The sequence below is a fragment of the Capra hircus genome, chromosome 1 (assembly GCF_001704415.2).
Source record: "Capra hircus breed San Clemente chromosome 1, ASM170441v1, whole genome shotgun sequence".
Classification (NCBI taxonomy): Eukaryota; Metazoa; Chordata; class Mammalia; order Artiodactyla; family Bovidae; genus Capra; species Capra hircus.
Genome location: NC_030808.1, coordinates 81,195,595 through 81,221,056, shown reverse-complemented (window position 1 = coordinate 81,221,056; position 25,462 = coordinate 81,195,595). Strand labels below are relative to the sequence as shown.

The 25,462-nt window shown below is 40.4% G+C and overlaps 1 protein-coding gene across 3 annotated transcripts in view; it reads right to left on the bottom strand.

Moving 5' to 3' along the window:
* IGF2BP2 (insulin like growth factor 2 mRNA binding protein 2) overlaps positions 1-25,462 on the bottom strand; it is a 163,998-nt gene that overhangs the window by 23,946 nt on the left and 114,590 nt on the right. Inside the window, exons 3-11 of one of the 3 annotated variants that reach the window (XM_018046972.1) lie at positions 17,262-17,310; positions 16,267-16,318; positions 13,278-13,341; positions 10,482-10,554; positions 10,282-10,394; positions 8,277-8,411; positions 4,099-4,221; positions 3,611-3,746; positions 1,126-1,254 (exon numbers count right to left, since the gene is read on the bottom strand). In XM_018046972.1, coding sequence (XP_017902461.1) covers positions 1,126-1,254; positions 3,611-3,746; positions 4,099-4,221; positions 8,277-8,411; positions 10,282-10,394; positions 10,482-10,554; positions 13,278-13,341; positions 16,267-16,318; positions 17,262-17,310 — 874 coding nt within the window. Of the gene's footprint in view, positions 1-1,125; positions 1,255-3,610; positions 3,747-4,098; positions 4,222-8,276; positions 8,412-10,281; positions 10,555-13,277; positions 13,342-16,266; positions 16,319-17,261; positions 17,311-25,462 lie in introns of all 3 variants that reach the window. The other 2 variants (XM_005675253.3, XM_018046975.1) reach the window with 2 other exon arrangements.

The window sequence follows — 25,462 nt, the reverse complement described above, 5'->3', positions numbered from 1 at the left end:
TTCTCCCCCCTTAGAGTACCTATATGACTGTGACAGCTGCCAATTCCCTCCTGCCATATTCCCAGCTCCCTCTAAAGCTAAGACAGACAGACAGACACACACACACAGCTCAATACTGGGCGCTATCCTTTACGGGAAAATGTATATAATTCTAAAGAAATGGTATGGAGAGATTTAAAAATGACTTAGAAAAGCTGTATATAAACACGGTGACAGAACGTGTATGTTCTTATGACTGAAGATGTGGGTGCCAGTTCATTTCCCTATTTTGTTGGCAAAACAGCACACTCAGTTCACCCTGTCTCTACAGCTAACCCAAAGAGTTACTCAGAATTCTGACACTGGGAAGCCTACGATACCAGAGACTACCTCTTGAAAGAAAGAGGTGGTTAAGCTAATGTTCTCCAACCTGATTCTTGCCATTTAAACAGTATGAACATTGGGAGAAAATTAGTCTTCTTAAAAAATAAGTAGTATGTGTGGAGAATTAGGAATGAATTAAAAAAAAAAAAAAAGCTGTCAAGTATCCTGAGCCCTAATTTGGTAACATGTTGATCTAGAATGATGCTTGTAGATGGGGACAAGTAGAAAACACATAACATTCACATTTCTTCTTCCGCTATTAATTATGATTCAAACAATAAATACTTACTGAGAATCTACTAAATGCCAGGCATTGTGCTAAGTGTCTAGGAATAAACACTGTGTGTGCTATTTTCTTTTAAAAAACTATTAATAAAATATAATGCACTTGAATTGTAGACCCAGGTTAGAATTTTATAAATGAGTCATCTAGGTACGAAAAATATATTTAATTAGTAAGTTAACAACACTCATGAAGGCTCTTATTTGCGCTAACAAATCCTTTTTTACATTGAACAGGCTTCTAGCTAATGAATTTGCTAGCAGTCTCGTTCTTTCCCAGATATGATATATACTATGTTTAAGAGCACATATTTAAAGGATGGTTTTAATCTGTCCATTAGGAAGAAGTCCTAAGAACTGTTGAATTCAGCCCTTATGAGCACGGCCTCCAAATGAAAGCTTTGGCTCTGATTCAACACAGCAGAGAAATGCCGCTGCCTAGAGGAGGATGAGCGAACCCCTGAAAGCTGAGCTACTTACAGCGAAAGGGTGGTAGGGGGGAGCGGGGGGAGCTCCTCGGGGCCCTGCTGGTGGAGGCAGCACGGAAAGTCCTGTTGAAAAGATGCCAAGTGCGCTCAGGTTCAACCCCGGGATCAGATTGGCTTGTTGCTGGGAATAAAAATGGAGAAAAAGTTGAGGGGAGGAGACCAGAGGGGCCCAGCTTGCCTGGGTCAACCTCCATCTCTTGTCTGGATGGCATCAGCGTCTCCCACTCAGCTCACCCAGGCCCCGGGGACCTCTTCCTCACCCTGCTGCCGGGGCGGGCTCTCCAAGCTCAACCGGATGGTGGCACTCCCTTCAAAGCTTCTCTGCTGCTTCGAGTGTCTACACGTCTTAAGCCAGCATTGAGGCTCTTTCTGGGGACCCAGGCCACCTTGCCAGCCTCTCCTGCCAACCTTCACTCCCACCCTGCCCAGTCCTGCTCCTCTCTCCCCTCTGGATTCCCCACACAAATTGTCTGCTCTGCAAGAACTGTTGCTTGTCTCTGTCCTCGCCTGGCTACATCCTACTCATCATGCAGGTTTCACCTGAGCTTAGGTGTCCGCTCCTCAAGGAACCTTCTTTCATCCCAAAGGCCTCAGCTCAGGTGCCCTTTCTGTGCTCTCCTAACACACTCATGTTCCCCTAAAACAGCAGGCATCACATAGTATTTGAATGGCCTGTGTAGTTGCCTCTCCGCCTTTCAGACAACAATTTCCTCATGGACAGAAACTGTCTTGTTTAGTGCTGTGAGCTCAGTGCCTGGTACATAGTAAGTACTCAATAAATATTTGCTGAATGAATATGATTAAAACATGTTGGCTGAATAGTTCTTCCTAACTTTATCCAGGGAAAAATCAGACCCCTCATTAAGATACCACACGTGTAAAATCTTAGCCATGTTTGGAATGGTCCACAATTTTGGCTTGTTTACCATTCAGCTGCCAGTTTCGTGATCATCTTGCTTGCTTATTTCACATTTAAACATGGGGATGCTCACACAAGCTGCCCTTCAGAGGCAGAGGGATAATGTATCTCCCACCCTGTTCTGTAACCAACCTGTCCTACCACTGCCTCCCTGACCACCGAGCAAATCTCTAACGTTTTCTCTTTGCTCATCTGTGGCTCTAGGGTCACCCAGTAACTTGCCTTCTTTTCGAGCGTCTGGAACGGGAGAGTTAGGATCTTAGCCTTTATCCCATTCATGTGTGAGATCTAGTGATTTTGTCATTCACCTATCAATGCATGACTTCAGCACAGACATGAATGAACCTAAGTGAGGCACATGCTCAGGGGAAGATGTCTGGAACACCCAGAGCGTTTGCAGCATTTCCGGGTGTTCACAGAAAGAGCTAATCGTAAGATATCAAGATCCCCAAAGAAGAAAACGAGATCAGTGGATGATACTTTGACAGACAAATACACACAAATGGGGGGAGGGAAGGTCACACTGCAGTCGTCTCCTCACCACGCTCACCGTGTCCCGCAATTATCATGTGGGCCGCTAAGGTGGGACTTGGGGTGAGGCGGGAAGGTAGTACTGACCTGAGGAAGGAGGTCCTATGGCAAGTGCTGCAGTGAGGGAGCTGGGGCTGCGTTTCAACCACCTAGTCCTTTCTCAACATTTAGTCCTCTGTGAAATGTTACAGTCTGGGATTTTCTTCCAAGTCATCCATTGGGAGTAGGGACGTGGATGAACGTTCAAATGGAGCAAAACAGGCCATGAATGGAAAACTGCTGAAGCCAGATTATGGGCATATGAGAGCTTATCATAGTATCCTTTCCTGTTTCGTATATGCTAAAAAGATCATTATCATAAAAAAATGAAAAAATTTACTCCTCTGAGCTGAGTTTGTGCTTTTGACTAAAAGGACAAATATTTTTAAGATTTCTGAATGAATTTCAGGATGGTGTCTCCCCATTATAAAGTTGAAACCAGGTAGTAATAACAGGAAGGACAAACCCAAATCAGTCTGCTAGAATTATTAGAGTCGAGGTGGATAACAACATTTATTGGACAATCTGAAAGGACAGATCAGTGAGAGATGAAAATCTGAAGGTTTTTTTTCAAATTTCTAAGTGGGGGTGGGAAAATCTCACTTTTCTAACATAACAGCTGTCGTGATTTTTATATGCAGCCTTCTAGTCATTTTGACTCATTATTTTATATACTTAAAACTCTAGGTATATATACTTTTATATTAGTATATTTTTTTAATTAACAATGTCATAAGCAATTTCTGATTTAAAAATCTTCCAAGCTGTGATTTTAATGGCTTTACACGATCTTGTCGAGTGTACTTAGCATGTTTTACTAGTTTGCCTCCTGATTATTCCAATACCCTTGCCCCCAAGAAGAAAGGCGTAACTCTGTACTCCTAAAGTGCTTCTTCACCTTCCGAATGACAATTATTCTTAGAGAGGCGTGGGTCCTGCCTGACAACACACGTGAAAACCAGTGGAGAAGAAAGCAGTCAGCACTTACATTAACAGCCAGCATATCATTCTCAAAGGCCTCACGCAGCTTCTTCATAATCTCTATTTCGGCACTGGCACAGGCCTCAACTGTGCCCTTCACAGTGATGGTTCTTTCAGGGTTGTATATGCTCAAATCCTGCAAGCTGGCCACCAGGAAAAAGAGAAAAATTTCCTTTTTTCAAAAGGAAAAATAAAATCCCAGAAGGGTCACACTCAAGTCTTGGTGGAAGAGGCAGGGATGGATACCCTCACCTCACACTGTGGCACAGAACATCTGCCATCTTATCTCAAATCTTTGCAGTGACTTAGATGTTATCAGTAGAGAACGTCTGACTGGGAACTACTTATGCATTTGTTTTGACAGTGCTGAAGATAGTTATATGATTATCTTATGATTACATTCCCATTATAAGGAAAGCAGATGAATGAGCTGGACATATCAAAATGCTCACATTCTCCATTACTGGGCACAGTTAATTGGAACAAGTGGCTTACGATGAGATTGTTATCTTGGTCCCTGTCTCATGTTCAATTTTCTTCAAATTTCTGCCTTCTTTTCCAATCAGTCTTCCAACCAAGCCATTGTGGGCCAAGATCTTCAGAGGAATCTCTTCAGCTCTAAAAGAGACAAGCAACAATTTGACATTTAAGTTGAACACAATGGTTGACTTAAGAGCTATTGTTGTTGTTTAGTAGCTAAGTCATGACTAACTCTTTTGCAACCCCATAGACTATAGCCTGCAAGGTTTCTCTGTCCATGGGGTTAAGAGCTATCACCCCCCTTATTTCTTATAAAAAGAAGCTGTTTCTGTTCAGCTACCAAGTGGCCATGGGCTTTAGGAGAAGCTGGGTTTCTCACTAACTCTAGCGCATGAATTCTGATTAACACAAGCCAAATCATGCTAATTTTACTCCCTTGTTGTGACTGGTTGGGAATAGGTCCATGAGAGAGACTGGCCAATGAGGTATCAGAAGAGGTCTGTAGGGTGGCTTTAGGAAGGTTTTCCTTGCTCTTAAAAAAAGCACAAGGGGTAATGACATCAGTCAGACGGTAGACTAGGAACTACAGGTCCTCCTATTCCTACAGAGACACCAAGTTGACAACAAAAGATAGGCTAAACTCTCTGAGAACTCTAGAGATCAGGGGAGAAACTATACCACCCAGGCTTTTGTAAAACCGAAAAGGGATTCCAGGAAAAGGAGTAAGTAGTTTTGTGGCATTTGGTATGCCTTTCGTGCTCCTTCCCCTACACAACATAGCAAAGGGAAACTGGGAGGAGATCCTCCACACCAAGGCCCCTCCCCTGGGACAGAAACAAAGGACTGGAAAATGAGTCCAACATTCTGGCTTGCCTGGGGGCTGCCTGCGAGATAGGTTTCTGTCTCTCCTAACTTAGGGAGCTGCCAGCTGCTGAAAACAGAGGTGTATAGTGTGTTAGAGCTGCAGTTCCACAGTCAGAAGCCAGGAGGAGAAAGAAATCAGAAATGGTTTGAGAGGTCCTAAAACCTCCAGCCAGGCTGATTAGTGAAGGTCTTCCCCTGAACAAAGCCAGTATGCAAAGATTCTGAGAGGTGATTGCTTTTTCTGATGCCCAAATTCCAGCAAAAAAAATTATAAGCCATAGAAAGAAATAGAAACATGGTCTAATCAAAGGATCAAAATAAAGTAGGGTCAGAAACTGACCCTAAAGAAATGCAGATCTATGAGCTACTTGACAGACTTTAAAATAACGATCACAGAGATGCTCAATGACCTAAATGAGAATACAAACAACTAAATGAAATCAGGAAGGTGATGCATGAACAAAGTGAGAATATCAACAAAGAAAAAAAGAAACTATGCAAAAACAACCTAACAGAAATAATAGAGTTGAAAATGTAACTGAGATATTAAAGGGATTCAAAAAGCAGATATGATCAGGCAGAAGACAGATTCAGAAAACTTGAATATCAGTCATGTGAAATCATCAAGTGAAGAGAGAAAAAAGAATTAAAAAAAAGTAGAGACAGTATAATGGGCTATGGAACACTATCAAATCGAACAAGAAATGTGTCATTGGAGTCACAGAAGGATAGAGAGAGAGACAAGGGAGAGACCAGGAAATAGGCAGAAAACTTTCCAAATCTGAGGAAAGAAATGGACATACAGATTTAAGAAACTCCAAGAACATCCACCTGGGATAAACCAACAGACAATCACACTGAGACATATTATAACCTAGGTGTCTAAACTCAAAGAGAAAATCTTGAAAGCAGCATGAGAAAAGTGATTAGTAACATACAAGAAAGTTTCCATAAGATTACAGTTGGATTTCTAAGCAGAAATCTGCAAGACAGAAGGGAATAGGATGACATACTCAAAGCACAGAAAGAAAAAACTATCAACCAAGAATACTGTATCTAGCAAAACTGTCTTTGAAAATGATAGGAAAATTAAGACTTTTCCAGATAAACAAAAGTCAAAGGAGTTCATTACTCCTAGACCAGTTCTACCAGAAATGCTTAAGGAGTCTTTTAAGTTGAAATGAAAAGATGGTTCAACATACAAAAATTAATATAATATATTAACAGAATGAAAGACAAAACCCACATGATCACCTCAATTGATAAAAGAAAAGGCATATCAGATACACTGAAGAAAGTAAAACAGAAAGAAAAGTCATGGGCCTTTGAGGCTATGATTCAGCTGACCCTGCGGTCATTCTCACATAGTAAGGACTTCTACTTAAGCCATTCGTTATGTTTTCTGTTACTTGAGACCAAAAGCATCTAACAGATGCACTACAACAGCCTCAAAACAAAGGGATGCTTGAAGACGCTCCATTAGAATGTGACTTACAGAGGGCAGGATTTTTCGTCAGCTTTGTTCACTGGACACAGAACAGTGCTTGGCACATAGTATGTACTCAATAAATATTTGGTAAATGAATGGCTAAGTGGTAAAGAATCTGGCCGCAATGCAGGAGACATGGGTTTAATCTCTGGGTCAGGAAGATCCTCTGGAGGAGGAAATGGCAACCTACTCCAGTATCCCTGCTGGAAAAATCCCATGAACAGAGAGGAGGCTGGCAGGCTATAGTCCATGGGGTTGCAAAGAGTCAGACAAGACCAAACATGCACATAAATGAATAAAAGGAAAGTTTAGGATCCCTCTTCTCCTCCATTCTCCACCTCCTACTCATCTTCCTCAGGGATCAGCTGAAATGTCACTTACACAGGAAAGCTTTCTCTGAAATCCCTAACTCTCTTTCTGTCTCTCTAAAGCCTTGATTAGGGCCTCCAGTTACCTGCAGTTGTTTTCCACAGTAGCACTTATCATAGCTGTGATTAATTACTTACTGGTGTAATTGTTTGTTTAGCAGATGTCTCACACTGAATTAAAAAAAAAAAAAAGGAACTGGATCTTGTTCAGAGTTGTAGCTTCAGCCCCTACCACAGGGGCTATGGTGCCTCATTAAAAAAAAAATGCAGATTTCAAAGATATTCAAACTCTATCTTGGCTCTATGTAAATACTTTAAAAATCCAATTTATTTAGCAGTCTTTTTGATTCTTTAAAATATTGCAAGATGATGACACCTAATTTAAAGGGCCAAGGAGGGGAACATTTATAAAGTTCTCAATAATTTGGATGAGAGAGGGGCTTCTTTAAATTAAGTCACAGCATTTGGGGGATTCCAAAAGTCCCAAATAGTAAGTAATTCATACGTAAAATGTTAGAGTTCCTCATGAAGCCTAAGAATTTGCAATGTTTTTCTTTTAAGAACTACTCTCATCTCCTTGGTTTTAGAACACTATTATTTGACAGTTTGAATATAGTTTTATATTTAATTCATCCCTCACTGCTTCTTTATAAAACTGCCACAATCCATGCCTATAAGTGGATTTTGCCAGACTTACATAGAGCCTTTTTATTATATTATCTATTCTATTACCATTAATTTGTTTATAACACAAATTAATAAATTTGTATTACTAAATTATACAAGTTACTATGAACTGTATTTGTCATTCAAATTGGTACAACAGGAATCCTAAGCAATATTTTGTGAAAGAAATGGACAAAGGAGATACAAGAAAAAAGAATAAAATAGCCACTCAGAGACCAGTTTCTACTATTTAAGGAAACATAATCCAAGCTTAAGAGTCCAAGGGGCTTAGGAGCAAAACCCTTTTGATGGTTTTGGTGCAAATGTAGTTTTTGAATCTGCCCCGTCCAATATGATGGCCACTAGCCGTACATGTGACTACTTAAATCTGAACGGATCAAGTTAAAATATTCAGTACCTCCACTGCACTTGTCACATTTCAAGCACTCAACAGCAACATTTGGCTAGTGGTTATTATAGTGAACAGTGCAAATATAGAACATTTCCATTAGCATACGCATTGGACAACACGGTTATGTTCCCATCAATAATTACTGCCAGTGAGTGACGGAAGCATTAGGATCACCAAGAGAAACGTGCAAGTAGAGAAACAGCCACATTGTAAACATAAAAGATCTATTTCCCATTGTAGTCTCTATGGAACGAATACCTGAGAATTAATCCTTCCCCTGCTCCCTTTAACTGAGAAATAGATTTACAGCTCTTTGAAAACTTTCCTGGGTTAAATGAATGAGAACCTAATCTTCTTTTCTGTTGAGCAGTCTGGGCACTGCATGCAAACTTACAGTTTGGTCTCATCAGCCTCTTTCTGCATGATTTCAAGAATCATGCGGCATGCTTCAGAGGTTCCCTCTGGGGTGGCATGGATGGTGACGGGCTTCTCTGCAGCCCCAGAGTTCTCCTTCCTATGGATGTCTACCCTGCAGGAAAAGAATCAGGAGCCATAGCACAGCGTCATCTGGCACTGGACCCTAGTCCAAGAAAGTGTTGCACTGGCCAATGTACAGCAAGGACACAGACAGACAATAAGTGTCATTAGCACATTTGCAACCAATGCCATTCTCCAAGAAGGCAGCAAGCAGTGCAGAAGGTCTTGGGCCAAACCTGAATTCTTTGCAGCTCCACTTAGAAAGGAATATTTCTTACAGGAGTGCTTCTGGACAAAGGCACCAAGCCAATGTGGTAATGAAGCCAGTTTGGTAAATGAACTATTTTGTGTAGTCTTTCAAATGATCTTAAAAGTGAGCAGGATAATACTGCACATTGGCACAGTGCCAGTCTCTGAACTGATTGCAGCTTTTAAAAGCCATATGTTAATCCAACTCTAAACACCAAATTCAAGCAAGCTTTATATATCTGAGTGTGGATAGAAAACAGAGGCATGCCCTTTCTCTGCCTAAGTTTTTGGTTTCTTTGCCACTGGCAGCCTGCCTTCTTCCAGACTCTTAAAACTAATGGCTCCAAAGCTTGATGACTTTATCAGACTTCTTTGGGTAGTTGTGGCTCTACTTGTTTTTGTTAACTTTCAAAATCACATAATTAATTGTATCCTTTTTTACTTTGGTTGTTGGAAGCCCAAATCCAAGTTTGGGGCCTATTTCTAAAAAAGTAGGCACACACTTTTGAGAATTAACTTCACTTCTATTTAAACTCGCTACATTTATAAAGCCACCTCAAACTGGAACAAAAAGACATACAAATAAAAATCACTTTCTCAGAGAAGTAGACTTACAAGGATAAAAAGGGACTGATTTTAAAACAAAAGAAACATCACATAGTACTTCCTCTGACTACTATCTTATCACTTCACGCCTATGATTATAAACCCTGGGATTCATGTAATTGTCCACTTTTTGGAAATAACTCAGATACTTTGAAGAAAACAGCTTTTTCTCTTTCAGGTTATAAAAGCCTCAATGACCTGAGTAAAATGCATTAGGAATATAAAAAACTAATACTTGTAATTTGGTGCTTTATCATTTAAGTGCTTTCACAATAATTATTTCATTCAATCTGTCTGACTGTCCTAATTCTCACACTACTCCTAGATTATAGAAGAAGCTGTTGATGCTCAGAAAGCTTAAAATTTTTTCTAAGCTTATATAGCTATTAAGTGGGGAAAATTTGAACAAGGGTCTTTGTTTTCAAGTCCTGTGCTTTGTTCATTTTATCATGCTGCAGTCTTTGGAACATAAAAAAATCAACAACCTCACAAGTTACTTTATCCACTACAACTCTTACTACCGAGTCAGTCTCCTTAAGCAGACAGAAGACTAAACATAAGGCTAATAATGTACTTTATTTCTTGCTCAATGTAGCAGTGACTCACCCGTTGCCTTTATGAAGCTGTTTGTGAGACTCCCTAGGTGGTCTCAAAGAATGACTATCACCCTGGGCTCTGACTCAGGAGAGGAGGCGAGAGCTAAGGTAAGTGGGTTCTAGGATCCCATAAAGTTCAGCCCCATACCTCTGTTGTTTTAAAAATATGTAGATGTATTCACAGGCATCAGAGAGCTTAGGAGAACAATTCGTGACTGTGAGGTCATTAGTACCTTTTTTTATGAATTATTAGTGTTTCAGGTATGACCTTTAGGACATTGGCACGAAAGCTCATGAAGGTCCCTGGGTTCTGTGTTAGTCTGTTAGTAGTTCTGTTTAAAGAAGCCACTGTCCCATCCAGCACAGCCCCCCACTGCCGATGCAAGCAATAGCAACCTGGGAATGGCCGGGACCCACCAGCACTCAGGGGACCCCTCAGAACGAAGCAAAGGAAGCCCCGGAGGCACGTACCGGGACTGGGTCTGCTTAGTGATGTTCTTTATGGTCAAGCCCTCCTTTCCGATGATGGCACCAACAAACTGGGTGGGGACCAGGATCCGCAGCGGGAAATCAATCTGTCTGGCCTGAGAAGAGCCCCCAGGGGCATGGCCTTGCTCCCGGGAAGAGTGGTCCCCACGCTGGGCTCGCTGAGGGGGCGAAGGGGAGCTCACCTCTTCATCCGGGATGTAGGAAATCTTGAAGGAGTAGTTCTCAAACTGATGCCCGCTTAGCTTCTCGATGGCTCTGAAATGCGGCAGGGGAAGTGGGCTTCGTTAGAGACCCACAATGCCAGGGTCAGTGGACCAGTTCATTCACTCTCCTTTGCTAACTGCCTACGAGTGCGCCGTCCTCAGCACTGAGGACGCAGCCATGAGCAAAACACACGCCACCTCTGCTCTTTCACAGAGGGTGGTTAACAAGAAATCACCAAGTTTAGGTCTGGTCTGATATATAATTTGTTGTCCTGCTTTCTTTTTTAACCACTTAAGGCTGTATCAAAAACTGTAAACAGACTCAAAAATCTCAACTGTAATATAGTTATTACTGAAAAGCCAGCAGTAGATAAGCACAAATGAGAAAAACATCCTAGTCCATCCTATGTCTTTCTTAAATATATTATTATTTATACAAATGGATTAATACCAAACATACTACTTTATAACCTTTAAAAATAGTTAATACTCTAGTTTTCTAAGTGACTAAATATCCTGAAATTTAATTTTTACTGGTTAACATTCTATTGACTTGCCATCATTTCTGCAACATATTCTCTACTGTTGTATATATATATACACACACTCCTAATCTTTTACGATTGCAATAGTGTTGTTATGGGTATCTCTGCAATTACAACTTTACACACAGGACAAATTCCTAACGGAATTTCCCAATGGAGAGCAGGCAGAATTCTAACATCTTAAGTATTGCCCTGGGTCCTTCTGGAAAGGTTTCAACATTTACTATCCCATAGCAGTTCAGAGAGCATTTGTTTCCTTGACACCTCAGAAATACAACTTATTTTAAAAGATTTATCAATTTGATAAATTGTATCTTAAAAACGATACATGAAGTGGAGCAATTTTTTCCACATGTTTTTGGCAGTATCTGAAAAAAATTAACCCTATTCTATAAGGTTAATATTTAGGGTTTGCAAGTTTTTAAATATTTATTTATTTGACTGCATCAGGTGCTGGCTGAGGCATGCAGGATCTTCAGTCTTTAGTTGCTGTATGTGAACTCTTAGTTGTGGCGTGCAAACCCTCAGTTGTGACATGTGGGATCTAGTTCCCTGAGCAGGGACAGAACCTGGGCCCCCTGTATTAGGAGTGCAGCGTCCTAGCCACTGGGCCACCAGAGAGTCCATAGGGTTTGCAAGTTTATTACAAAGCAGCACTTTGTGAATTCAATAAAAGCAGCAAAGTAATATCATGTACAAAAGTCCTATCTAAGTAGCAGCTAGACAAAAACTGTAAAGGTGAGCTGTTAGTAAACGTGTCCTGCTTATATCCATGTGCAAAAGTCAATAGCAGGGCTTCCCTGGTGGCTCAGAGGTAAAGAATCTGCCTGCCAATGCAGGAGGCATGGGTTTGAGCCCTGATTGGGGAAGATCCACACGCTGCAGAGCAACTAAGCCCATGCATCACAACTACTGAACCTGTGATTTAGAGCCTGGGAGCCGCGACTACTGAGGCTTGAGTGCCCTCGAATCTGTGCTCTGCAACAAAAGCAGCCACCGCCAAAAGCAGCTGGCACACCACAACTATAGAGCAGCCCCCACTTGTCACAACTAGAGAAAAAAGACTGTGCAGCAAAGAAGACCCAGCACAGCCAAAGGAACATACAAAATTAATTTTAAAAATGTTTAAAAAGCTAACAGCAAATGACTGGTGCCTTTTTCAATGCAAAATTAACATTTTGAAAACTAGTGGTATGAGAACGGGTTAAATATGCATTCATGGATGTGGAAACCTTGGGAAAAAACACTAATTCTGGGATGTATAACCAATATGAATATTATGCCACCTCCATAAAGCATGACCACGTGTGACCATAATTCTAGTTATGAGGACCTGACAGGCACTTCATGGGCCTTCTACAAAAAGGAACTTGTTTTTGTTGTTGTTTTTAAAATATTCAATCCCATATGTGTTAACAGCCAAGCTCACAATTAACCATCACTGAAGCAATGTAGCCATGAGTGGGGTCGGGACATGAATGTGAACAGGAAGAAGAGCCCGAGCCAGGTCTTCTTTGATGAACCACTCCAAGATGACAATGCTCCCTTGGGCTGATGCCACAGAGGTGAACCCCCCCTTCTAATATTCATAGAGAGAAAAGGAAGTTTCAGCATTCACCCAATGAGTGTGGACAGAAACAGGCTTGGGCTTTTTCCTCATGGTGCATGGAGAAAGCTCCAGGTCAAAGTGGCTTCCAGTTGTCAAAGCAGACTCTAGGGGACACAACGTCAGAGACGTGGTATACTCTACTCCTGACTGTTTCAAGATACAGCTCCCACCTTGGTTTTGATGCCAAGGCTCAACATTTTTCAAGACAAAAATCTCTGTATAGTCAACAAACAGATACCCTGGTATAAATTCCCTGGGGCACTATGGATGTGTCAAAGATCTGTACTCCCTGCTGGCTCAGATGGTAAAGAATCCACCTGCAATGTGAGAGACCTGGGTTCAGTCCCTGGGTTGGGAAGATCCCCTGGAGAAGGGAATGGCAATCCACTCTAGTATCCTTGCCTGGAGAATCCCACGGACAGAGGAGCCTGGCGGGCTACAGTCCATGGGGTCACACGGAGTTGGACATGGCTCAGCAACTGCACCACTACTACTGATGCGTCAAAGATCTGCATCTTTTCAGAAAAGGTTTATAAACACAGGATTCAGTGGAATCCAATGACAAGCTTCCCTGGCATTCCCCAGCCCAGATTTAAAGGGAAATAAGCTAAATCCACTTACGTTTTAGCTTCTTCTCTTGTTGCATATGTGACGTTGACAACGGCAGTTTCTGTGTCTGTGTTGACTAGGAAAGAAGCAAAAACTACATTGTCACAGAAAAAAAAAAAAAGGTGTAGCCCTCCGGCTCAATGTAAATAGAGAAAAATGCACAAAAATCTCATTGTTCAAACTCTTAAGAGTTATTTGAATTCTATGTTTATTCATGTGCACTCATAGTAATTTACAATCAATTGAATATACACATTTGTAATCAACTGTATATGTAACTTAAAGCTGTATTTTCTACTTATTTTCAACACTTCTGCATGTGTATATGTTTATGCAGTTTCTTTGGATTTTTCATTTTTAATGTCTACATAAAATTGCAGCAAGCAAATGGGCCATGATTTTTGCCTAACCATTCCTTAATTGTTGACAAATGGTTGTTCTCAGTATTTCCTCTCTGAAGACTGTTGGTAAAAATCACCACTGTTGCAAATACCACTTGATTTGTGTTCTTCTGAATTACTTATTTTTAGTGTCATTTAGAAGAAAAATAATTGGGTAAAAAGAACATAATGCTTTTTAATGATTATTTTCAAATTACTCTCCAAGAAGTTTGTATTAATTTACTGTACCACTATCAGTTTTATCTGCTATAATTTTTAAATAATTGGGTATATATATAAAATAATAAGAAAGTATTTTAATTTTAATTGTTCGTTCATGGACAAGGTTGAACTATTACAATATTTGTTCCACTCTGACTGAATTTGACTGTGTGAGTTAAATCTAGTAACCATGTACAATGAATCAAGAAAAGTGGCAATTCCAACCCACTTGGCTAAAGAGGAGGACATATAAACTCTAAGAGTGGCTAACAAGGTATCACTCTTGTGAGTTGGTTTATCTTGATTAATAATTGATACAGCTTCTTCCAAAGTCAGGTGTTAAAAATGAATTCAAAAGACAGGACAAAACTTTCTCCATCCAAGTCAGTAAACTTAGACCAAAAGTATATTGGTTTCCCCAAAATCAACCGACATGACTAATTCAAAATCTTCTCCATTAAAACATTTAAGCTATTAGGAGACTTGGAATTAACAGCATTAAGCAGAGCATAATTCAAGAAAACCACACTAGACCTGCTTTTCAAAGTAATAATAAAACCCTCTAGTGCAAAGGATTCTTAATTTTGAACCCATGTTAGAGCTTCAGGAATCCTATACTCACCCTCCCCACTTCCCTGCAAATATTCAAATCTGTGGGGATGTGGATTTTTCTGTCTTATAATTTCCATGTGATTTCCAAAAAGGTTAACGGTTACTGTTATCCAATAACTTCAAAGCAGCTGCAGTGCTTATGGGGAGGGGTGCATACTTCTCAGGAAGGAACTGCCATTGAGACGTATGGGTCACCAACACTGAAACCAGTCCTGGCCTCGGCCTCGGAGTGTTTGTGTTGCTTTCTAGCACAGAGGTCCTCACAGGACTGCACCTCTCAGCACAAAATAGGCCATGTGCACCCACAACCACCCTCTCTTGGTGTTGACACCCTGAATGCTACTAGGTCTCAGAGTTACACTTTGGAGTGCAACAGATGAGGCTGCAGACCCAAAAAGGACAAAGGGGCTGGGTTTGAACCTCCTGAATATAGCTACCCACTAAAAGTCTCAGATTCGTTCTTATTTATATTCTTTGTTCTTCAAAGACATCTGTCTTCAGGAAATCAGACCTGTGATTCTAGGAGGAACTGAACTCCATTCAAATACTTTATTTCATTGGACATGAAAGCTCTATAAAGATTCTTAAAATTCTCCTGCAGAATGCTTTCCTGCTGAATCAGGAATTACCTATGAAACAGAACAAAACAACAGCCCAACACTTCTACCCTACAGTCATGAGGCAGCTAGGGTGCTCTCGAGGGCACAGGTGCTCCTGGAGCTGTGGACTGCCCCAGGGGCCGGGAGTATTTCTGCCTTGCATGGCACTGTCCTGAGTTTATAACATGGTCTTAGCTAGTAACTTGTACAGGTTCATGTCTGGAAGGTCATCTTGCCTACAACATCCAATTCTTACTAGAATGTCTTCCATTTGAGGGAAATAACAAGAACTGAGAACACAGAATCCTTATAAATCATGTCTTCTTTCCGGCTCTTTCCCTTTACCTTGGTGGGCCTATCTCCTAACTTGGGGATGGGCAGTCAGAAGCATGAAACTGAATAATAATATTTTTAATACTCATGGAGTATAGAGCATCTGAATAATTACTGCTTTAAAAACTATTATATTAACTATACTAGCAGACAGACTGCATATGAGAAAATGCATTTTCTGTGATTTTTTTCCTAAGTGAATATTAACAGTTATGTATACTTCACTGTCTGTAAAGGTAAAGGTTTTAGAAGGTAAAAATAAAGTGCAAGGAAAAAGAATATACATTTTCTGGAGATTTACAACACTGTTCCCAAGACAGAGGCTCTCAAATGAATACACACAAAAATCCCTTGAAAGTGACTGTTTAAAACACAGTTTCACGACTTCTTCCCCCAGAGAGTCTTACTTTGTCAATCTGTCTATGGTGAGCCCCAGGAAACTGCATTTTCCCCAACTGCTCCAGGTGATAATGGTGTAGGAGTCCTACACCTTGAAAAACAGCCCAAGACATCAGGGGTATGTTGTTCTTAATCAGGAAGAAGGAAGTTGTCATAGTATAAATACAGTTCCTTCCAAATGAATTAAGCTTCCCCCATCCTGACAGCAATTTGTCCAGTGCTTGAGTACATTACAGAGTATAAGAAATAGAGTATGAAAACCATTCTTTGAATAAATAGATATGGACAGACAGATACAGACATTTCTTACATACATGCAGATATACAAACATACACTCTAGGAAGCTTGCTTCAGTGGAATTGAAACTTATTTGTCCTTGGATTTGACCCAACCTAAAAAAGTTACCAGGCAATATTCCTCTCAAAATTCAACAGGCTAATTTCAGCACTTATTACCTTGCTCCACGTTCTCCACTGTCCCACACTGAGCCAAAAGTCCATCCAACACCTGAAAAAGAAGCTTCACTGTCAGAATTTCAGGTCTTCATAAAAACAGCTAGAAATGAATGGATATACAGGGCTTTCATTTGCTTATTGGCTCCCGAGTAGTCTCTTCACTGGGGAAACACAGCAGTTTTCTTAGTAATTGTTAACAATCACGTTCATGATGGTTGGAGCCCATTTGCTTTCGAAATGAGAAGCAGACTAATGTACAAAAAGCACTTCTCCTTTCTGAAAGATTTGACCATTCTTCCATCAGATTTCCTTTAGGGATCTCCTTATTTTATGAAGCAATGAGATATATACATGCTCAAAATTTTCCACAATAAAAAGTGTTTTTTTTTCCCCTTAAAGTAACAAAAATGTTAGCCAAAACATTCTATTTCCTAAGTCTATTTTGATTCCGTTTGAGTTGGGGAACATGGGGCAGTGTGCCTTTAAATGAGGCAATAAGGCTACTCCTCATATTCTATCTTATTTCAAGGTAACAATCTTGTAAGAAATTTTACAACTCTGAAAATATGTCTTAACTGTTATTCACAACAATCAATTCAAAATAAACAAAACACTTGCCCAAACTAACAAAGAACCTTCTATTCTTATTGATTTTCCATTTATTTCCTCCCAAATCATAATTTAGAAAGGTTAAAATCTTTTCTAAAATCACGGGATAAAAATCACAAGCAAGGCATTTATTTTGTTTAGTTTGTCTGTTGGTGCTGGGTTCCCTAGAAGACAGAACATAAGGGATCAAAGTGTATATCCAGCACAACAAAAGGGACGACTCTGACCCCAAACTCAGGGCAGATCATTCCCGTTAGGGTGCTGAAGACCTCTAACTCCTAAACGTGAAAGGGAACTATAGCAAAGGGACAAAAGGCCCCGTTACTCCATTAGCAAATGAAGACAGAGAGCAGGAAGATAATAAATACAGAAATTCATTGGCCTACCTCCCACTGCAGGTGAGGAGGGATGTTTCGAATCTGAATTTTCCTGCTCCTGTAGAAAATAAAAGCACAGACACAACAAACAGGCTTAATACCACACTTTCGCGTATTAACCAAGGCCTCAGCAAGGGGTTCTGATCGTGAATCAAGAACATCTTGCTTTAAGCTAATCATCAATCCTGCCCATCTGTTAGTATTTGCTTTATGTATTTAGGTGATCCTATATTGGGAGCATGTATGTTAGTAAATATGATATCCTCTTCTTGTTTTAATCCCTTTGTCATTACATAATGTTCTACTGTATAGCATAGGGAATCACACCTGACGTTTTGTAATAAGCTACAATGGAATATAATCTAAAAAAAAAAAAAAAACAGAAAAAAACTGAATCACTATGCTGTATACCTGAAACTAATGTAATATTGTAAATCATTAAAAATTAAAAAACAAAAGAGCATCTTGTTTAAAAGTTTTCAATTACTTTGAAGAAAAAAATTAAGAACAAACCTAAGAAGTCTGAACAAGCTAAAGAAACAGTTTAGATGCAAATCTACCATTTCAATTTCCTACAAAAATTAGTTAGAATTTAAATTGCCATATATGTTATAATTATAGATTATTCCCTTTCTCCTCAAAATACATGGTCCTGCAACTGACCCTCCCCTAAAAGGTACCTATGAGAAGTAAAATCACATATACAGTGGGTTTAAACAAGATCTTTGCTAACACCTTAGAATTTCCTTTTAAAAAATTATTTTTTATTTCTAAGTAGGTCATACAGTCCTAATTCAAAAATTAGGACACTTTAAAGAGGCATTCCATGAACAGTCTTACTCATTGCTTGTGTAACCTTCAGTCTCCTTATGCAAATACTAGTAAATCCAAATATACATTCTTGTTTTCTCCTTTTCTTAGAGAAATATTTGCATATTCTACACACTCACTGCATCTTGTTTTTTTTCACCTAACAGTAATATCTTTCTATTGATACATTGGCAGAGAGAGAGCATCCTCATTCTATTTTACACATGTTGGATGCCCCAAAGTGCACTTGTGTGTGTGACAAGTTGCTTTAGTCATGTCTGACTTTTTGCAACCCTATGGACTGTAGCCTGCCAGGCTCCTCTGTCCATGGGATTCTCCAGGCAAGAATAGTGGAGTGGGTTGCCATGCCCTCCTCCAAGGGGTCTTTCCAACCCAGGGATCAAACCCTCGTCCCTTATGTCTCCTGTATTGGCAGGTGGGTTCTTTACCACTAGCACCGCCTAGCCCAACCCTACTGTTGGATATTTGGACCTTCTGCCTTTTTTTTTTAGGCCTTGATGCATGTGGGATCTTAGTTCCCTGACTAGAGATTGAACCCACACCCCCTGCATTGGAAGCATTGGACCACCAGGGAAATCCTTCTCCTGCCTTTTCCAAGACATGTTACTGGTCTGATAACTCTGATTTAGATCATTTCTTGTTTTTACCTAAGCTTTTAAATTAGATAGAAAAAAGAACAGAAACAAGAAGATAAGAATTTTTCTATCTTTGAATTACATCCTAGATCTTGGAAGGAAAACACAAATCACATTTCAATGTTGGCGAGGTCATGTCACTGGAAGGATTTGGCACTGAGATCCCATAAAAATCCCCTTCGGGGGTTGCAAGAGTGGAGATGCGGCAGCCCAAGTGTGCCCCGTTACTTTTCCTCTCCTTTGTGTCAGAGGTACCAAACAATCGCTCTATGCAGTCACAAATTTCTACACCGCTTTAATCTGGGCCACAGCCACAGAAAGCAATGTTACAATTCACGCAGAGAGAAAAAGGAGAGAGACAGAGAAGTGCATAGGCAGAGGAAATAAGAAACAAACAATAAAAGATCTGAGGGGCTCCTGTTTTCCCAGATTGTTTTTATTAAATTAAGGGAAGGCCATCCCTCTCTTCCAGACCCCATATCCTAATTCCATCTTATTTAAAAAAAAAAAAAAAGAATGCATTCATGTTTTACCACAGCTGCTTAAATGACTATACTATATAAGCCACTCTGTAGAATCTCTATAATCTTGTGTCAGGATAGAAAGGAGAAAAAAGAATCAAGAATTAATTTCTACTTCTGTGCTATGTAGGCTCATTTCTGACACTGCCTTTGGCAAGAGTTTATAATAAAATTGCTGACACCATCCCATACAGTGGCTCCATGGAATGCTCCACAAAGGATGTCACAAGCCTAACTATTTATAGAAAAGGCAGCATAATTTGCAGGAAAAATTGAGTATTTCTAAGAAAAATACTTTCGTTATCTCCAAGTATAAATAAACACTGACTCCAACTGCTAACCAAGAATTCAAGAGAAATCCTATTGGAAGAAACTTGTGCACAGACACAAAGATTTGAATAAAGACAGATACTAATGCTTTGTTCTGACAAAGAATGAAAATCATCTGAATATCCACCATCAGGGAGATGAATAAGTAAACCGTAGTATAGCTATAATATGGAACATCACACAGCTGTCCAAAAGAATGAAGTAGACATATGTCCGTGGTCATAGGACACTCATCTTAAAATATTGTAAGATGAGAGCTAGTTACAGATTAGGCTGATCCTATTTTACAAGAGTGGAAAACAAAACTACATGTCACTAAATGTGTGTGTACGTAAAGAAAAAGGTAGCTACAAACATTTAGTTGGCAAAATGAGACATGTACTTTTTATTTTAGTTCTGGTTTGTTTGCTTTTTGTAAAAATGAGAATACATTCATGTCTTATTTGGTTTAAAAAATTAACAATTAAAACTCCTACTAAAGCTGCTTTCATGAATTGACAAGATTCATTTTTTTAAAGTATCCTGGAACCTGATCAAATAAAGAAAACCCAAACACCTTACTTTCTACATGACTACCTTAGGCATCCTTCTTGGAATCTTATTTAACAGAGGATTAATTTATCTGGCAAACTCCTTTGTTCACAGTGTATAAATAATCAAATTCCACCCAGTCCAGATGATCCCAAATCCTAACTGAATGGGTCTAAAATAATGACACTTCATAATATGTCGTGTCAGGATTGCACATCAGGCAATCAGCTGAGTAACTGGAATGTTCATTAAGCAGGGTTCTGGGAGAAAGCATCTCTAAAAAGTTAGTGCATCTCATCTCTAACCTTAGACCAGGATGGAAAGAAAAAGAACTGAGAATTGAAAAGGGGAAATGGAGCTCACTGCAGTAGAACCCTGCTCACCTGGAGCTCAGTCAGGTCACCTGGAAAAACACCCTGAGAGACTTGTTTTTCCGGATCAGGAGTGACCAGGATCTCTGGGATCCGCTAACTCCCATGGCATCATCTAGACACTGTGTCATTTCGTCAGGGTACCCAGAATGCCCGACTCCTTTTCCCTTGGGAGGGATTTCTGTATGCCCTTCAAAACCCAGCTCACATCTGCAGATAATTCCAGGGCATCTCCAGAAAAGAGTGGTTTCCATGCAGTTCCCTCTATGCTCTAATTACTTATCTGCTGGCACTGTCCCCTCTCGGGATTGGAAATTTCCTCAAGGACAGGCTTCTTGTTTACTGGTGTCCTGTCCAGCCAGGGGCCAAGCACACAGCAGAGGAGGAGAACATGGAGCTCTGGGGGCGTAAAAGCACTGCTGTTGCTGGCTGTAGTCTACTTATGATGCTGTGGGCCTTCTGGTCCCACAGGTTCTTTCCTTCATCGTCAGGGAGTAAAGAGGAGAGGGAAAGACTTCTTTCCCCTCTTTTCTTTAGAGAAGAAACCCAGCATTTGGCTCGACCTTGAACAACATATGTGGATCTTTCTCCCTTGAAATCCATAAAAATGTGCCCTGCTCGCAAACAAGCCAAATTTATACAATAACTTAGGAAAGTGATTGGTTTTAAGAACAAAGTTTATTAATTCCTTTTTTAAAAAAAGGAATAATATCATAGTTCCATTATATTATAAATCAAGCTTCTCTACTGCTAAGTCACTTCAGTCGTGTCTGACTCTGTGCGACCCCATAGACAGCAGCCCACCAGGCTCCCCCGTCCCTGGGATTCTCCAGGCAAGAACACTGGAGTGGGTTGCTGTTTCCTTCTCCAATGCATGAAAGTGAAAAGTGAAAGTGAAGTCACTCAGTCGTGTCCAACCCTCAGCGACCCCATGGCCTGCAGTCTTCCAGACTCCTCCATCCATAGGATTTTCCAAGGCAAGAGTATTGGCGTGGGGTGCCATTGCCTTCTCCGAAGCTTCTCTATATATACATAATTGACATATCTTCTCATCCTTGCCACCCCCCAGAACAATTACAGCCAGCTACTAGCTGGCCTGCTGGCCATCTCACATTTCTCTCCTCTCCCATCCACCCCACACTTGGCCACTTGTTTCAGTGACTTTCCGAAACACAAACAGGACTGGTTGCTTCTGTCTTCTTTGAATGACTTTCACCATGTCCAAATTCCCACTCATGACCCTGTTCCTGCCCCGTCCTCCATCTTCTTATCTTTAAATTCTCTTGCCCCAGGAAATGCTCTAACTTTGGGCTCTTACCCTTCCACCCAAAATAATTTGTCACACCTGTAGTTTATATGTGTGCCAGGTCTGAGTCTTCAACACGCCCAGTCTTCCTTAAAAACAAGAGTAAACAAAGGCGGTAAGGAACATGAGTTTGATTTTTTAAAAATTTTAACTGAAAGCAGAATAAGACCTGCAGTTAAGCCATTAATACAGACAAACAGCTCTTTCCCCAAGGCTTTAGGATTCAGGAACTCAGAATTTCCCACTTTTACATTCAAGGATGTCAGGTGTGTTACGTGCTTCTATATCTTCTTCTCTACTCAGGCAAGAAGCTCAGCCTCTACAACATCCAGGAAAAGAATAATATAGCCCTACAACTCTCCTGTTTGGCTGGGGAACTGTCCACTTTGATGGATTCTGTATTCTAGGTGATTGGTGACAACAGTATACAAAAGTAGACAATCAAAGCTTAACTAAACAAAGAAACTCAAATGCAGCTCTTCTAAGGCTCCTCAACATATAAGTGAAGCCGGATACTTTTTATGAATATGTTATTATCTTTGTGCTGTAGATGCCTAGAGGAAATAGAAAGCTTTGAGTGAATTTCAGATAAAACTAGATGTCCATTATTACAAATTTCAAGGACTTGTCAGGAATTATTTTGTATGGTAGAATCTATTGCTTAAAATAGCTGGGCAATCAGCTGGAGAAGTAAAATCATATTTAATTCTCAAGGCATCTCTGTGATTTTCAAGAACCACTCCACACGTGTGTGTGTGTGTGTGTGTGTGTGTGTGTCGCCTGCTTGCACCTGAAGTGGATAATGCTGTAGTTTTTAGGCACTTGGTCAATTAACCGTAAGTCTGATCAACCACACTGGGAACTCTAGGCCATGCCTTAACCATGCAGGGAGGCCACAGTAGAGAAGATAGTTAACACATATTGTGGAAACTCAGCTCATAGGATCTCAGATTCCATTTGAAAATTAGGTGAGCTAAGGATCAGAAGATCTTGGGAAAACTGTAGGCAAGAGAAGCAACAGAAGAAGCAAAAAGGATCCTATAAGAGTGCTTACGGGATTCAACAACAGATACTACCCAAAGAGGTCCCATCTGTTTCCCAGCAATTTGGAACTCCATCAGATGACACATGGTCCTCATCTTGGAAGGAAACCAAAGCACCATGGAATGTGCATTATCTAGAGGCAGGTGTGCTAACCGACCCCAAGGACAGTGGCGGGGCCAAGACTGAAACCACCAGCGCTCTTGGCCACGCCTCCTTTTCCAGTGCTGGGGTCGGATTCCTCTGCATCCCTTGCCCTCATTAGTGTCTGAGGCACTTTATCTCCCTCCCATTCCTCATTAGTTCTGAAAGTTCTCCTTAAAACCTCTGGACATTCTGTACAAGGGACATCCTGTGCTAACTTGAACTAGGACCTAGGCTAGGAATGAATCAGGGAAGCAAATGAATCACCGGTGATAGCCATGTCCAATCTCCTACACAGCACTCAGCTGTCTTTTAAAGTAACCCCCACCCCAAACACACACACACACACACACAGGGCACAGGGCATGATTTTTAAAAGTCAATAAAACTGCTAAAGTCACTTTGTTACTAAATTATTAAGAATAATTGGGTCTGCCTCTATGTAATCCTAAACATAAGTTATTAGAAAACCAAAGGCTTTCAAAACAAAAACTGTTAAAAAGTGAAAAAAGCTTTGGGTTTTTTTTTTTAATGGAGAAGAAAACATGTGATCAGAGTAAAGTCCCTGTGAATATTAGCAGTATTATGGCCAAATCATAAAAGGATTAAGTCAGGTATTATTGTGGTGCTCTGTTGCACAGGGTTTTGAGCCAGAAGAACTGCAGTTACAAACCAGTAAATTCCCTTGGTCTATAAACTTATGTCCGCAAAACCATAAACCCCCAAGTGGCCCGAATACACTCATGCTTCATGAGAATTCACAGAAAGGACCTCTTGAAAGTCTACTACTTGAACGGCACAGAAAAGAAATCAGGGACTATGATTAGCAATAGTTTGAGACCTTGTAACTTATTCATTTACCTCTCAAAGAGGCCTTGACTTTTCAAGAGTTGCCAACACAATTCTAGACTTCCCCACTGAGAAAAACATCAAGGATTATTCATTGTTCTTGAAAGAGGTAGAAGGAGAAAAGAGAAGAGTCAGTGTAATAATTAGATGATGACATGTTGGTGAGAAGATGGGTCAGGCTGCTACTCCTGGGCAAGGAGTGAAGGAGTCCCCCTAGTGGGTCAGGTACAACCAGTACTATTTGCATTAAATGACCACTTGAGTTTCACCGCAACTGCAGGGTTCTACAAACCTTTCAGGAAGACCAAAGTCATCTGTTAAAAGGAATCAGTATGCTTGACTGTAGATTGAAACCACCATATACTGTTCTAGTGAAGGAGATAATCACATTCCTCAGAGGCTCACTATTTTAGTTCTTTAAAAAGGAAGTCAGTATCTAAAAATCTCTTTTTTGATTCATATTCAGTTTTTGTAAAGGGGGCTTCTCTTACTCAAGTAATGGTAAATAGAAATATCTGAACAGAAGGAAGACCAAAAATCTTAATACTTATTCAGGGAAAATACTTATTTTTCTTTATCAAAGACATCTTCAGTAAATTAAAGCAAAAGCAAACAAACAAAAACCGTAAACCAAAAAAACTTGACATAGAAAAACTGTGACCAGTTTTATCAAAGTTAGTGTATAGTTCCCTACAGATAATACCACCTTTCCCACCTACCAAACCACCTCGTTAACTCATTTTGTGACAATACAGAGAAACAAATACAATTTTAGCTCTAGCTTTACCAGAATTTCTCCATGGGCTTCAGGGAACACTTGTCCATTCTCCAAATTATATTATTTGATGAGTTTATTAATGTTACAGAGATACACCCAACATGTTCATCACAGTGTTTTTAGCAGAAGTTTTCCCCCAAACCACCACTACTTATGCTGTGTGTGTGTGTGTGTGCGCGCGCGCACGTGAGTGTGCTCAGTCGATTCAGTTGTGTCCCCATGGATCATGGTCCACCAGGCTCCTCTGTCCATGGAATTTTCCCAGCATGAATACTGGAGTGGGTTGCCATGCCCTCCTCCAGGGGATCTTCCTGACCCAGGGATGAAACCCAGGTCTCCTGTGCCTCCTGCATTGCAGGCAGATTCTTTACTGCTTGAGCCATGGGTGCTGAGCATCCCATTCAAGCCTCACCACTTCCCCTGTGAAGTACAGATGGATATCCTCATTTTCAGATAAGTAAACTGAGCAAGAGAGTTCCAGACAAACATCTATTTCTGCTTTATTGACTATGCCAAAGCCTTTGACTGTGTGGATCACAATAAACTGTGGAAGGTTCTGAAAGAGATGGGAATACCAGACCACCTGACCTGCCTCTTGAGAAATCTGTATGCAGGTCAGGAAGCAACAGTTAGAACTGGACCTGGAACAACAGACTGGTTCCAAATAGGAAAAGGAGTACGTCAAGGCTGTATAGTGCCACCCTGCTTATTTAACTTCTATGCAGAGTACATCATGAGAAACGCTAAACTGGAAGAAACACAAGCTGGAATCAAGATTGCCAGGAGAAATATCAATAACCTCAGAACTGCAGATGACACCACCCTTATAGCAGAAAGTGAAGAGGAACTAAAAAGCCTCTTGATGAAGTGAAA